The sequence below is a fragment of the Haematobia irritans genome, chromosome 5 (genome assembly GCF_050003625.1).
Source record: "Haematobia irritans isolate KBUSLIRL chromosome 5, ASM5000362v1, whole genome shotgun sequence".
Taxonomy (NCBI): domain Eukaryota; kingdom Metazoa; phylum Arthropoda; class Insecta; order Diptera; family Muscidae; genus Haematobia; species Haematobia irritans.
Window position 1 is genome coordinate 175,577,886 of NC_134401.1, and position 16,258 is coordinate 175,594,143.

General features: G+C 33.2%; 1 protein-coding gene across 3 annotated transcripts; it reads right to left on the reverse strand.

Annotated features, from left to right (window-relative positions):
* Positions 1-364: 364 nt before the first annotated feature.
* On the reverse strand, positions 365-14,331 carry LOC142240815 (uncharacterized). Of its 3 annotated transcripts, none has more exons than XM_075312554.1 (6): positions 14,096-14,326; positions 3,948-4,150; positions 3,507-3,889; positions 3,322-3,451; positions 840-1,256; positions 365-702 (listed from the first exon to the last, which is right to left on the reverse strand). In XM_075312554.1, the coding sequence occupies exons 1-6, from the start codon at positions 14,111-14,113 to the stop codon at positions 540-542; spliced, it is 1,314 nt and encodes a 437-aa protein (XP_075168669.1). In that variant the 5' UTR covers positions 14,114-14,326; the 3' UTR covers positions 365-539. The 3 variants fall into 3 exon arrangements, with proteins under 3 accessions (XP_075168669.1, XP_075168671.1, XP_075168672.1); XM_075312556.1 differs by having other exon boundaries at positions 3,364-3,451; positions 14,096-14,325; XM_075312557.1 differs by having other exon boundaries at positions 541-725; positions 14,096-14,331.
* Positions 14,332-16,258: the final 1,927 nt, after the last annotated feature.

The window sequence follows — 16,258 nt, forward strand, 5'->3', positions numbered from 1 at the left end:
CACCATACATTTTTCTCCGCTCGAAAACTATTTTTACAAAGACAAAATACATGGTTTTCGCGGCAATTACATGCTCTAGATAAGCATTAAATGGATGCGGCAATCATGTCCAAACATAGTTTTTCTGTGCGTGTATATGGGCTATATACCGACCAATATACCCGTGTGTTTTTGTTAAAGGATGGATATCAATATCATGAAACTTGCACCACCAGGAGAATCAAATTTGAGCATCGTGGGAAACTGGTAAACCCCCAAATGGGCAACGCTACTTCTCACTCTAAGGGTGGCTACGAAAACGGACAGCCACCGTAACAAACCTAATCCGGCCTATTTTCGATGAGCTGATTAAAAACAAGGCCAATCAAATTGTTCTCCATTTGGAAACAAACACTAAGATTTTATTTTGTAAATTGAACACACATTGTAATGATTTCTTGTTTCTTATCGAGTAGTTTGGTCTGGAGACATAAAACATAGTTCTCGCCAGAGGTGAATTCCATTGACCACATATGTACATGCTTGGATGCGCAGCATTCTTAAGAAGTTTGTTCATTGTTATCGACCGCAGCTGAAGAGGATGAGGAGGAAGAAGAGGAAGATTGCGTCTTGTCATTGTTCTCTTGACCATCTTCGCTTGTTTTGGCGGGCTCCACGGCTATCAGGTTCGATCCACGATCTAATAGGGCACCGTAGGCAGGGCTATTAAAGGAGAGAGGAGAGATCTTTTCTCAATAAATTTACTATTCATCGACACATCCATCCAATTTGTAATTGGGAGCATTTCGCAATACAGTTAGGTGGTCTATTTACAAGGTGCTTAACCATCTACAACTTACCTTTGTTGATCTCTATTCCTGTCTCTATTACTAGCACTACTACTACTACCACCGCCAACACCACCACCATTACCACTATTGTCATTGGTCCCTCTGGGAGGATGACGATCTGCATCCTCCTCTCTCATATAGGACCATCCTGAGCTGCTGCCCTTCGAACTGTCATTTTGATTTGCCCCAGGATTGTATATGGAATGTGGAACACCTATGTGATGATTGCCGCTGTCTATGGGACCTGAAGATACACGAGTACCCCCATCTTGTGGGGCATAGGGGCAATTGGGTTTTTGAACACCGCAGGGCGAACTTGATGGAGATCTATAACCTGATGGTTCGGGTAAATAACGGCGATCCTCCTTCACTCCTTTGCCATAGTAATAACCTCCAGATGTTGACTTTTCGTATCCTGTTTGCATTCTGTTTGTGATGAAGGATGGACAGATTGATGGTTGGTATTCGTAGTTAGGTGGTATCGGTCGTCGATGGTGTATTTTGGGGACATTTTTGTTTTTTGTTTGTTTTTTATTTGGGAAGATGTGCATATTGGAAATATTGGTTGTTGTAGAGTGTAGTGGAGAAGAGTTGGTTGGACCAAATTATGAGTAGTGTTGTAGAATGTTTTGTTGTCGTTGTAGTTGTAGTTGTTGTATTATACATGTGTTTTGTTGTTGTTAATATGAAATTAAAAAATAATTATTTAATATACTATTTACACATCTTAAGCTAAACTAAGCAAATGCAGTAAACACCCCCTGACATATGAATCGCTACATGTGCTTCTAATCCTACTAATATTTAGAAGTATTTTTCCTAATTTTTTTTTCACAAAATAAGTAAATATTTTTCGAAAAATCCAAGAAAATTTATTAGACATAGTTTTTTATTTACTTGTTAAAAAAATCGTAGTTTGAAGGAAAAAAATGGAGTCAAAAAATGTCTTTAGTGCCATACGAAGTTCAAGATGGGCAAATTATTGGCAACATTTACAAATTTTTTGAAATTTTGTAAATCTATATGCTTCATTTGTGTATATCTTTTCTACATTATTAGTTCATTTAACTTAACGTACGCAAAAACTTATCAAAGTCAAAGAAATTTTCTCAAAACATAAAATTTGTATTATACATGTGTTTTGTTGTTGTTAATATGAAATTAAAAAATAATTATTTAATATACTATTTACACATCTTAAGCTAAACTAAGCAAATGCAGTAAACACCCACCCACTACATGTGCTTCTAATCCTACTAATATTTAGAAGTACTTTTCCTAAATTTTTTTCATAAAATAAGTAAATATTTTTCGAAAAATCCAAGAAAATTTATTAGACATAGTTTTTTTTATTTACTTGTTAAAAAAAATCGTAGTTTGAAGGGGAAAAATGGAGTCTTTAGTGCCATACGAAGTTCAAGATGGGCATATTATTGGCAACATTTACAAATTTTTTGAAATTTTGTAAATATATATGCTTCATTTGTGTATATCTTTTCTACTTTATTAGTTCATTAACTTAACGTACGCAAAAACTTATCAAAGTTTCGATTGACGATTCAACGATTGTCTCTAATTCATGTTATTTACCTTCAAAGAAAATTCTTTAGCGTTAAAAGCAAATTTTGCTTGTCTAAAACTTCGTTCCTCAGAAAACTAAACTCTTTTTTCAGTGTATCAATAAGTACAAATGAGTAAAGGGCGAGTTAAGTTACTAGAAATCCTTTCTACGGCAAACTAGTGAATTATTTTATTCTGGTTTAGAGTTTTCAAAATTTTCCATTTAAGTTAGTAAATATTTTGTCATGATTTTCTGATGTCAATGCAGTTGATTTTTACGCCCAAATGTGTGATTCTCCAAATTCAAAGTTAAATGAGTTTTCTTAGACAAAGAAAATGAAGCAATATTATTAAGTTATTGAAAAGAAAATGTCAAATAAAACACCCCTAACTATACACGTTTAAATCCTGGCGAAAGTGCATTTCCATAGCCTACAGTATAGATCTGGTGGGAAACAAATGACTTATTTAGGTCTTATATGCTCTCCATCAGAAGAGAGGGCATAGGAGAATATCCTTTCTTAAAGAGGACCATGTGTCAAAAGCAAATTCTTAAAGGCCAGTACTATGTTCGCATTACACCGCTAAACTAATCATTTTTAGGTTACTTTAAAAAAAAATCATTTTAAAATAATTAAACTTTTTTGGATCATCAAGTTATAATAAACTTTCCCTAAAAAGTTACTACAGTGAAGGATAGATAAATTGATCATCAAGGCTGATAATCTCCTTTCATCCTTCATATTTTTTTGTTACATGGGCATTTTTACAGCGGGTGAATAAAATATTTACAATAATAATTATAATATTAATGTGTTTGTTTTTTGATTAATTAATGAACGATTAACATAAATATTTACATTTTTCAACACACAAACGCACATACACACACACATACAATCAGTATAAGTACATGACAAATGCACTTTACCTGTATGTCTCATCCCAAGGACGATAACTTCGAAAACCATACCTTGGAGAGTAGCGATCATAATAATCACGGTCATAGCCATATCCTCCAGCACCAGAAGATCCATATCGTGGCCGTTCATAACCTCGATCTGCAAGTGGATTATGTAAGGAAATGTTAACCAATGGAATTTATGCAAACCTAACCTCTTGAATAATCGCCACCACGTTCATAGCCACCATAATAACGATCGCGGCTTTCATAACCTCCACCATATCCATAACCTCTCATCTCTCCTCGTTCGTATCCTCGTTTTTCACTATACCTACGATCGTATTCCCCACGTCTGTCATATTCAATGTCACGATTATCGTAGCCATATCCTCTGCTTTCACTGCCATAACGTCCACGATAGCCCCGTGATTCGTAACCATAGCGATCATAATCTCCTTCAGCTCCGCGATATCGGTCGTCATAACGATCATTACGAGGGTAATACCAGCCACGTTCATCTGCCGATGATCCAGACCGTGAATAACCACCAGCAGCACCGGCACCACCACCATAATACCGACTACGATCATCGTACCTACAATAGAAGGATGTTGTTAACATTTTGGATTGTCCGGTTTAATTGTAAAGCTTACCTATCATCGTAACATGTCACACAACGTGATTGTCGTGACTTACGATAAATCGCCCCCAACAGTCCAGAGGAAGAGCCATCCTTTGATTGATCTCCGCCAGAGCTTTTGGCATAACTCAGCTGGCTGGATGATGCTGTAGAGGCCGAACTCACTTGCATCGATTGCCATTGCAAAACGCAAAGCGTCGCAAATAATGCTGATATCTGAAAAGAGAGCGTACATGAGATTATTGATTCTATAGCAGTATAAGAGTTTTTGTACTTGGATAGAGCATCGAATATTTACGTAATATTACAGATTATGCAACCTAAATTTTAGTATGTGCATTTTACGTATGTCTTTGAACTGAGGCAAATTTTCTTTAAAATAAAGAAACACTTTTTAGATTTAGAGAAAAGAAGAAAGGCTAAGTCTTATTTTGAGGATTTAGCATCTTCGGTTTAAAGTTTTGTTTTTTTATTAATATACCGCGAAGAGAATGAAAATTCGATAAATGAGATCTGTATTCTAATTATTGATTTATTGAATTTAATTCCAAACATATAATTTTTACAGCCAAACCTATGAAAAACAGTCTTTTTCGTCCGTGTACCAAAATCCTTAAGGGAAGATCAACATTTTTGTATCCAAGTAAACTTTTTTTGAGTGTTTTTATATCCAAAAATGGATAGATATGAATCACTCTCAGCATATTGATATGTGGTTAAAGTCGATTATTTGCAAGAAACAGATCTAAATATCGAAGTAAAAATGTTAATGTTGATATTTTTAAAAAAATCGAGTCAATATTGACCATAATGGAATAATGGACATGTAATAGTGACCAAATTTGACTAATAGACTTTTAACGATGTACTCGATAAGTAGATTTTCAACTGACATAATACAGTTGAAAAAAAATATTGATCTGATGTGAAAGATTATGCAACATAAATTTCAGGACATGCAATTTACACAATATTAAGGACACATTTCTTTAAAATAGAGCAATTTTAATTAACATTTTTTATTGAATTTAGGACACAAATTTGCCTCCTCCGTTAAAGTCGTATATCTGCATGTCTCCGTAAAGTCGTATGAGTAACAGGTTGGCTGATAAGTCCCCAGTCTAACAAAGAAAAACAAATTTTTTTGTCAAAATTCGTTTTTATTATTCAACATAGTTCCCTTCAAGAGCGATACAACGATTATAACGACCTTCCAATTTGTTGATACAATTTTGGTAGTACTCCTTCGGTTTTGCCTCCAAATAGGCCTCAGTTTTGGCGATCACCTCTTCATTGCAGCCATCCTGCGAGCATCCTTTTGAGGTCTGAGAACAAGAAAAAGTCGCTGCGTGCCAGATCTGGAGAATACGTTGGGTGGGGAAGCAATTCGAAGCCCAATTCATGAATTTTTGCCATCGTTCTCAATGACTTGTGGCACGGTGCGTTGTCTTGGTGGAACAACACTTTTTTCTGCTTCATATGGGGCCGTTTTGCCGCGATTTCGACCTCCAAACGCTCCAATAACGCCATATAATAGTCACTTTTTTCCCTTCTCAAGATAATCGATAAAAATTATTCCATGCGCATCCCCAAAAACCGAGGCCGTTACTTTGCCAGCAGACTTTTGAGTCTTTCCACGCTTCGGAGACGGTTCACCGGTCGCTGTCCACCCAGCCGACTGTCGCTTGGACTCAGGAGTGTACTGATGGAGCAATGTTTCATCCATTGTCACATATCGACGGAAAAACCGCTCAGAATCATCAACACGTTGTTGTTTTTGGTCAAATGTGAGCTCGCGCGGCACCCATTTTGCACGGAGCTTCCGCATATCCAAATATTGATGAATGATATGACCAACACGTTCCTTTGATATCTTTAAGGCCTCTGCTATCTCGATCAACTTCAGTTTACGGTCATTCAAAATCATTTTGTGGATTTTTTTGATGTTTTCGTCGGTAACCACCTCTTTCGGGCGTCCATTGCGTTCACCGTTCTCATTTCACCACGCTTGAAGTTTGCATACCAATCAATTATTGTTGATTTCCCTGGGGCAGAGTCCGGAAACTCATTATCAAGCCAAGTTTTTGCTTCCACCGTATTTTGTCCCTTCAGAAACCAGTATTTTATCAAAACACGAAATTCCTTTTTTTCCATTTTTTCACAATAACAAAAGTTGCTTCACAAAAGACGCTCTATCTCACAAACTAATTGACTTACAGACGTCAAATTTTGACACGAATCATTTGAAGGTTGGTACTATATAAAAATAATTTGTATTTAATACTAGCGACGCCATCTATGTGTCAGACCGGGGACTTATCAGCCAACCTGTTATGTCTAGGGGCGATTTTATGTCGGTGTTAACCCAGACTAATTTTACATGAAAGAAAATTGTGTTTGAACAAGGACAACTTGACTATCATAATTTAAAAAAAAAAACCTTGAAAAATTGCTGACTAGCGTTCAAAACTAGGACATGTTATTCAATACTTTATTGTAAAGGAGTTTTTTACTTAAAACATACCCAGAAAAAAAGCGTCGCCAAAAAAGTAGTGAAAATGTTCTTTTTGGATCCGGAAGTGGTGCCAAATTGACGCAGAAGTGATGAATTTAACATGGGCTTGTCATAGGACGGATGTCCACCATTTCAACAGCCGCTGCACTGAATTTGCATCACTTTTTAAGGTGTGAGGCGAATTCAGTGTTTTGGATGTGAATTAAGAAATTTTGTGATATTTTGACAAATAAATAAGTTTTAAAATTGTTTATGATTTTTAATGCATTATAACGCTTGTCTGGAACTTTTGTGATCAAATATTTTCAAAAATTCGACATTTTTCTAGAAAGGATTAGCATTTTTTTGGCTAAACTTAAATAATTTGTATCATTTTATTAATTCTTAATCTCTTTTTAACCTATTTGAAACAACAAAAAAAAATAATTACCCATTAAAAATATGAAAAAAGCGAGTTATAAAGAAATTGACTCAAATGAACTTCATGTGCAGTTAAAATAAAGAACATCGTTGGGAGAGCATTTTTGGAAGTTCTTTTAAAGTTGTGCCTTGCGAAGAACTTCCAAATTTTTTTTGCTGGGTATATGTACGAGGTAATAGGTACTTTTAGTTAATGTGGACTGAATAGTCTAAGTGAGCCTGAAACTTAATCGGGCTGCAACTTTAACCTAACCTAACCTACTTTAAACATAGCATAATTTCTACTTGAAGTCGATTCTGAATGTGGAAATTTAAGTTATAATTAAGACGTTTTTAAAGGACTTTACGGGAACATGAAGAGACAAGCTGAACAAAACGTATAAATAACCCAGCAAAAAATATTGGAAGTTGTTCCACAAACATTTCTTTTAAAGTCCATCCCAGAATGCCCCATCGAGCTTTTTCAACTTCTGATGCAGTCCTTTTGGACAAGTCCACAAACATCGAGGGATCCGCCAATGATTTTTTTCCACTTCCGATGCAGTCCTTTTGGACAAGTGCACAAACATTTCTTCTAAAGCGCATCTTGGGATCCCCCAATGATTTTTTGTCTACTTCCGATGCAGTCCTTGTTGACAAGTATTAGAACGCAATCAGGCTATTTTTAGTGCAAATTTTGGACAATTAAATTTTACAAAAAAAAAATAAATAAATAAATAAATAGAAAACTAATAAAAAAATTGAAAATTAATAAAAAAGTAAAAAAATAATAATTAAAAAAAATCATCCCCGCTGGGATTTGAACCTGTTCCGTTTGACTTTTTCGCTTCCATGGAAGTTTTTTTGAGAAGGTTTTGCACATTACGAGAATTTTTAATTTTTTGTTGTTTTTTTAATGGAAAAAATATATTTATACGAAAATATATGCCGAAAATAAAAAATAGAAACGATGCATAACATAAAAAATATTTTTTTTTTTTGAAAAACGTTTGATAAAAAATATTGTCGCTGGTGAGATTTGAACCTGCGTTTCTTATTTTTTCGTTCATACTAATAAAGAACACCTCGAGAAGCAATTAGAATATTATTCCTTGATGTCGTATTACGATCATATCACAAACATTTGAATTGACCTTTCGGTATTTATAAGGTATTCTGTTATGGTGCCAGCAAACCCAGTTTCAACCCCTGGTCGGAGCGAAAAAGTTTTTCAAATTGAAAAAATTAGATAACATGAAAATAATAGTGTAATAAAACATATGGATGAAAAAAAGTGAAATTGGTTGAAAAAAAATTCTCTTTTTAAATTTCCTCATTCAAATTAACTTCCAGGGCACAACTTCTAAAGCAATGCAAATGTTCCAAAAAGGGAGTACTTCCGTCCTATGACAAGTCCACACGCAGAGAAGGAATATGATCACCTCAAACATGTTTCAAGAGCAAAATGTTATTTTTGTATGGTGACCATGTAACATGTTTGTCACTAAAATGTTATTTTATCGTCAAATATAAACTGCTTGCCGAAATCAGATACATGATTTCCGAGAAAATAACATGGTTGCGAAAACCATGTTACATGGTCACCACCCAAAAATAACATTTTGCTCTTGAGGTGATCATATTCCTTCTCTGGGTGCATGTAAAATTCATTGGAGATGATCCAAGTTTGCACCACTTCCGGATCACAGATTGGGGATCAAAACTGTTGTTTTGGAAGCTCTTTTTTTGCTGGGTAATATTTGTTTCCGCGAAACTCAAAATTTAAAAGAGAATTGTGTCTTAAATGTGCCCTTACTTCAAGTCTCCACTTCTCTAGCTCGGAATCTATACCAAGATCATTAGTGTAAAGACGAAATCCTTGGAAATTGACATTTTTGTTTCCCAGTGTACGACAACAAACTCTACCTACACTCCAAGAAAGCTAAATCTCACAACTATAAACAAACTAAAGTTATTTGCGATTCCTTTAAATGTTTAACATATAAACATAATTAAAATTTAAACTATAATTACAAAAAAAAAATACAGCTATGACATTTTGTCAATTATTTAAAACAAATGAGATTTTCATTCATGCATAAAATGAAGAAAACAGTGTATTTTCCTAAGTAGATTAACTATTAGCTGATATCCATTCTGTACTCTAGCTTTGAAAATAATCTATGATTTTTTTTAATAATTATTTAAACGTTGCCTTGGGGAAGTCTATATTGGGACTCAATTACTTTTAATTGCTGTGGTAAAAATCGCTCAAAATATTTTGAATAATGCTACAAAATGACAATGGCCAATTATACTAGAAAACCATGTCAATTTCCAAATTTTGAGAAATGATTACGCAAGTGTTGTTAATATACAAATCTGGCTGTATGGAAATGTTCGATGTCATGTTCTATGGTAATGCTAAAATAATTACCTATCACCACATATGGTACATGGATAGAATGAAAGTGACAAAGTCCACTTGGATAAAGGCGGAGGTTGCTCTACCTATCCCTCTTATCCATCAAAGCGTCAGCCACTCAGTCAAAGATATGCATGAGATGAAGTGAACTAAATATTTCGTAAGTCAGGTAGAAGGACGGGGGACAGACGAACGGATGGACATTAACCAGACCATCGATCATCGCCAGAATAATATTCAGTGCAGATTTCATTATGAATTTTTGGCGAAAACAAAGAAAAATGACCTTTACATTGTCAGAGCTATACCAGAGACTTGGACAGAGTACTACGGCAAATTTGCAAAATGCTAAAAGAAATCACAAAGTTTTGCTAATATGGGTGAATATGCGAGGGAGTGATTGAGCGTCACTGGCTTCATGTCGGCAGGGGTACAGGGTGACGGCGGTCATACAGAAATATTTTCCATTTGACATCACACATCACCTTCTCCATAAGCTGCAAAATTGGTCTACTCTCCACGCTTCGCTAGCCAAGCATCAGGGACCATTTCCGGCTGCTATGTGGCATAAAAGTCACCTTCCATCAAGAGTGAAGCTCTGACCAACAAGCGACCGACCAATGGTCTGCTGTCTGTCTATTGATCTCCGCACACCCTCTCTCGCTGTGTTTTCGTTGTTGTTTTAGAATTTTGTTTAATATCTGATGATTAATAATTTTTCCCCCTATTCATAATTCAAATGTGCGGTTGGTCGCCTTTCGGGTTAATTATTTGTTTAAATACCTGCACTCACACACTCGTCCATGTCCATAAGGCCAGAGTAGTTGGATTCATTCTTCATTCATATGTACATGTGTGTGTGTGTTGGTTTTGCATGTATTCTTCATATTCTGGGTCTACTCAGTGGCTCTATCAATTTGACTTTATAATTATGCGGATCGTTCTGTTTTTGTCAAAATATCTCTCCTCCCCCCTCACGCAATCCAATCAGTACCCCAGACAATAACCAGCACCTTCATCGCCAAATCCATTCATCAGTCACCAGCCAGAGCTAACGAACAATGACAAAATGTAATTACAATAATCTTCTCAGTTCAACATTTTTTTTATTTTTTACCCATAAATCGTTTCGTGTCTATTGTTGTGGATCAACTCTTAATTTTTTTGGAATGATGACAAACTATCAATGTCTATATTTCAAATGGAATGCTATAGGAAATTCCTGGAAAAATTTGTAAATCCTGATGTGATCACTTTCACTAATTTTATCTGACATTACGGTGAAGTTTAACTACACTTGAAAATTTTTGCTAATACGAAAAATACACCCAAAAAAAAAAGTGAACCCACCGTGGAAGAAAATGTAGGTTTATTTTAGAAAATTTTAACTAAAATAGTTTTCTAATTGCAGCATGTTACAAAGAAGTTAATACTTTTTGTCAAATTGAAGAAAATTTATTAAAAATAATTAATTTTTTTTCTCTTGTTTAAGAAAATTTCATCTGTTGAAAGAAAAAATTGGATTTAAAAATTGTTAAAATGTCTTTAGCGCTATACGAAGTTCATGACAGGTACAAATTTAGTAAAATTTATTCATTTGAGAGACCTATTAACTCAATTTAAGCAAACTTCTGTCATTTTAGGAAAATATGAACTATTTTATTTTTTAGTAAAATTGTGCACTATATTTGTATACAACTTTTTTATTTTTATTTTTAGTTCACGTCATTAAAGTTAGTAAAAAATTATTCAAATAAGAAACATTTACTCATATTGTGCAAAATTTAACTAAAATCAACTTATCTTCATGAACTAAAATAAAGTTCAGTTGGCATTAGAGCCCCTTTTTTCTGGGTGTACTTTTTCCCGGAACGAAATTTTGGACAAACGAAATTCTCCTTTGTTATGGAAAATTTCATTTAAGAGCAAATAAACCCGAAGTTATGACAATCGTTGTAATAAATTGTTTCTAATCTTTTTTATTTGCTTTTTTTTTGAAAACTTTGCTTTTCTAAAATTAACGAAAAAACTCTTTAGCGCTATACGAAGTTCATGACAGGTACAAATTTAGTAAAATTTATTCATTTGAGAGACCTATGAACTCAATTTAAGCAAACTTCTGTCATTTTAGGAAAATATGAACTATTTTATTTTTTAGTAAAATTGTGCACTATATTTGTATACAACTTTTTTATTTTTATTTTTAGTTCACGTCATTAAAGTTAGTAAAAAATTATTCAAATAAGAAACATTTACTCATATTGTGCAAAATCTAACTAAAATCAACTAATCTTCATGAACTAAAATAAAGTTCAGTTGGCATTAGAGCCCCTTTTTTCTGGGTGTACTTTTTCCCGGAACGAAATTTTGGACAAACGAAATTCTCCTTTGTTATGGAAAATTTCATTTAAGAACCCGAAGTTATGACAATCATTGCAATAAATTGTTTCTAATCTTTTTTATTTGCTTTTTTTTGCTTTAAATGTAGGATCAATAAAATTCAATTCAAATCAAAAATTAGGATAGAGCTTTCATTTATCGAATTGTCATTCTCTTCTTGCGTAGTAAAGCTATTCACGTACAAACAATTGCCAGTTTAAAAAGAGAAGTTCACCATCATCATCAATGAATTTGGTAGTCTCAATGAGCCTGGTACATCGGGCTGTCCCTATACCTAACCAAACCTAATGAAAAGAAAGTTTAATCTTTTCCCATTAAATTTAGGATTTGAATTTTTTAACTTGGCCTTACTCGATTAAAGTTGTATGCATAGTAAAGAAAATTTGATTAAAATAAATGTAATGAAATTGGCAAAAAAAAGTATCATCAAAACAAATTTTTCATTTAAAGCAATAACCCCTAAGTTTACTGAGATATATTTTTTCTTTAAGTATCTGTTACAATTTGGATTTTTAAACTGACATTTTCGTACGAAAATAGCTTTAATGAAATTTAATAAATGAAATATGTATGTATATAATTTTAATTTTATAGAGCATAGATTAAAATCTAGATAACTTTATAACACGTTTCTTTATTTTAAAGAAACCGCATCTTAGGGACTCACATATTAAAGAGAAATTAACACTCTTTTTATCCAAGTAAACCACTAAATCTGACCTAATCTATATTGTACTAAAATAAAAAAGGCAAAAAGTATTAGCTTCACTATTTGATAGATCTTTAAAAACACGACTTATACGACTCTTTTTTTGGGTCTTATCAGTGGTAAATAACTTTGTTACACTAAATGTTTCCAAGTTGCATCGTTCTCAATAATTTGCTTAACTTTTTATAAAATATTCTTCTTAAGAATACTTAATATTCTTCGTAAATACATTATTGATTAAATATATACGAAATTTTCTTCTACTTTCGTAATTCTTACGGAAAACTGTTTGGAATTTTTATTAACTTTCTTCAGACAAATTTGTATATATGCTGCGAACAATCTTCGCTTCAGATGTATTAATTTTATAACAAATATATGTTAAAAAAATTTTTGCTAAGTTCAGAGTAATGAAGATGGGCATTTTAACCAATGAGAAGGTAGCCATTAGCATACACAAAAAAATGTAAACCCACCGTGAAAGAAAATGTAAGTTTGTTTTAGAAAATTTTAATTAAAATAGTTTCCAATTGCAACATGTTACAAATAAGTTATAATAAAAATAATAATTTTTTCTGTTGTTTAAGAAAAAATTGTTAAAATGTTTTTATCGCTATACGAAGTTCAAGACAGGTAAAATATTAGTAATTTTTAATCATTTGAGATATTAATGAACTCAATTTAAGCAAACTTTTCCTATTTTAGGCAAATATGAATTTAATAAAATTATGTACTATATTTGTATACAACTCTTTTTTATTTTTAGTTCACGTCATTAAAGTAAGCAAAAAATTATTAAAATTAGGAACATTTGCCCATATAGGGCAACATTTAACTAAAATTATAATATATATAAATATCTCAGTTGTTTGAAAGATTTTGCCCTTTTAATCAGTGATAAAATACTCGACAATAAGCGAAGGAAGCCAATTTTAAGAACGTGTACCCTAACTTTAACGGGAAAAAAATTCTTTAAAACTAAAATTGCATAAAAAAAGTTAGAATATGTTAAAAAGTTGTTTATTTTAGAAAATTTTATCTTAAATATTTTACTAATTTTTCTGTTGTGAATAGCCCTTTAACATTAGACTCGAAATCTACTAAAGGTACATTTGAAACCCCATTTTTATAAGGCAAATTACAGTTGAAATCTATTTAAAGTGGACTTTGGAAGTGGAGTATTTTGCACGGAAAATTAGAGTTAATAATTTAGTTTAAGATCACATAATTTAGAGAAATTGTTACAAAATAATTTACTAATTTGGGCGAATTTCCAATTTAGTAAAATTATGGTCATCATTTGTATAAATCCTTTTTTCTCATTTTTATTTCATGTCTTTAAGGAAATTTTTCTCATATTTTAGTAAAATTATGGCCATCATTTGTAAAAATCCTTTTTTTCTCATTTTTAGTTCATGTCTTTAAGGAAATTTTTCTCATATTTTAACTAAAATCATATAATTTTCATGAACTAAAGTTTAATCGGCTGTAGAAATTCTCGTTAAATTTATTCTGAGGATAGATACTGTTTTTAATGAAAATATCTTTATATCAAAGAAGTTGGTTTTCACTATTGCCTTTTAATATTTTTTTGCTGACTTATAGATTCCTGCTTCGAACATCTTTTACGTTTTGTTTAAGGCAACATTTTCCGATAAATATTTTTGTATTCGATTCACTACTACACATAACACTTTCGTACCGAGCACCTACCTTTTGCAGAATTTTCATTTTTATTCCGGCGAACTTTTCTATTGGTGATACACCAAACCACCAGCTTTATCACAAATGTTCCAATATATCAATCCTTGGCACTGTACTACTGCTGTCCAATCCACTCCACGAATTCAAGTACGAACAACCGCTTTGTGTTGAAATCCAAACTATAATGATGCTCCCACAATGACAACAATCCATATTTATTCGGAACAGCCAAAAAAAGTCAGCCAGCCAGCCAGCATAGAATAACTCCCATCGTGATATTCACGCACCGGCGAGAACGCTCGCGACTTCAGCCGGTGGAAGTTGCAAGCGGCGAGAGACATAAACACACCGCCTGCTCTCTTCTTCGACCGTTGTATTTGTGTAAGGGGTAGGTGCTGTGCATGCGTATGTGTGTATGTTGTATGTTATGTCAAGAGGATTACCAGTGAATTGAAGTTTTTTGCTTTTGTGTGGTAGCCACCCAGGCAAATAAGCCACCTCAAAATCGTTCTTAAATTTTCAAAGAATGCCTCAATTCGATGGAATTGGCATTTGGGTGTAGCGTATGGGGTTATGCAATTAAGAGCCAAGCATCTGAACTTTGCTTTAATTCGTTTACTTCAATTCCTTTTGGACAGGGTGTTGACCGTGACCGTGAAATAGCGCACCATACCAAAACCACAGCCACGATGTGACGATTATACGGATACCCACCTTTAATCTATGGAGAGCTATGTCATGTTATGTACTATGAAAATGTGTGCGATCCAGTATGAGCGGGAGTAGCGATTCTTTGGTGACATAATCTTTACGCTTTGTTGAAGTTTGGTGGCAAATCGTTACAATGATTTAATATCGAGATGATTGTTCGATGGAGAGAGATAGAAAGAGTTTAACAAGTCAAACATTTTAATAAATTTGTCATGCGTTATAAATTAATTAGATTTGTTGTTACGTGTCCGTCCGTCTAAGCAATGAGTTCTCCAGTTTAGAATAATAGGATACACTTTTGCTATTTTGTTGACATCTTTAACATTAAACCGCCGAGAGTAGTGTCTTTTCTTCAACACCTGAAAAATAATTGAGGTTATTACCTTCTGAATAAGATAAATTATTCCATTCGTGTGAAAGCCATTAGTAACGGCCAAGTACCATACAAGTTTTATTCCCCAACTATAATAAACGTTGCTAGTGCTATTGTCCATTGTCATTGATAGCATTAGTAAATGTTAACGATTCGTTCGTACGCCACATATCCTATACTAAGTTCAGACCTAACTGGAATTTATAACTGCCAAACAGTAACCAAATTAAATTAAACAAAAATTTAATTGGTTTTCAAAGGATTCATTATTGAATTCCAATTGAAGTTAGCAAAGCAAACAAAAATAACTCTGTCTAATCCATATTTGAATAGGGTCATAATTACAATGGGGGTTACTAGCAATAATCATGTGAAACTTTTGTACTCTTCGCTAGTGAGAGGTCATTGTACAAGTGATTCTTCTCCCATTTGCTTAATTATTTAAATGAAACTGCAAAAATTATTTTCCATTTAGAACAGTGTAAAGCTGATGTTTTTGGATACGCAAACATCCACGAAAGATCATCATCAAAATGTATTTGCCCAACATTCATTATTAACGGTAAATGTATTTAATTCCTAAATTCTAAATGCTGAAGAAATCACGATACAATACAACGATGTAAACAAACAAAATACATAAATAAATATTTCATTGTGCCTGCCTTAAAAAACAGTATCGGACAAAACATTTGCAACTATCATTAAAACATATCAGTATTGTGTACAAAGTAATGTTATAATATTCCGTTTTTTTATAATATTAATATTTCATACACTCTACACGCAGAGAAGGATTATGGTCACCCCAAACATTTCTCAAGAGCAAGAGACTGCACTCATACACTTGCTGTTATATTTTTATATTTTTTAGTCTAACGAACAAGCATTTTTAACATTTGCATATTCTTAATAAAATGTTTTTATTGTGTTACGATAGCCCCTCATACACTTGCTGTTATATTTTTATATTTTTTATGCGCTCTACACGCTCACAAAAAATCGCTTCTGTAACATATACTCCCAAACATATTTTGCTTCAAGCATATACATTTTTGGGTATTGCCCAAACATTTATATGTTTGATC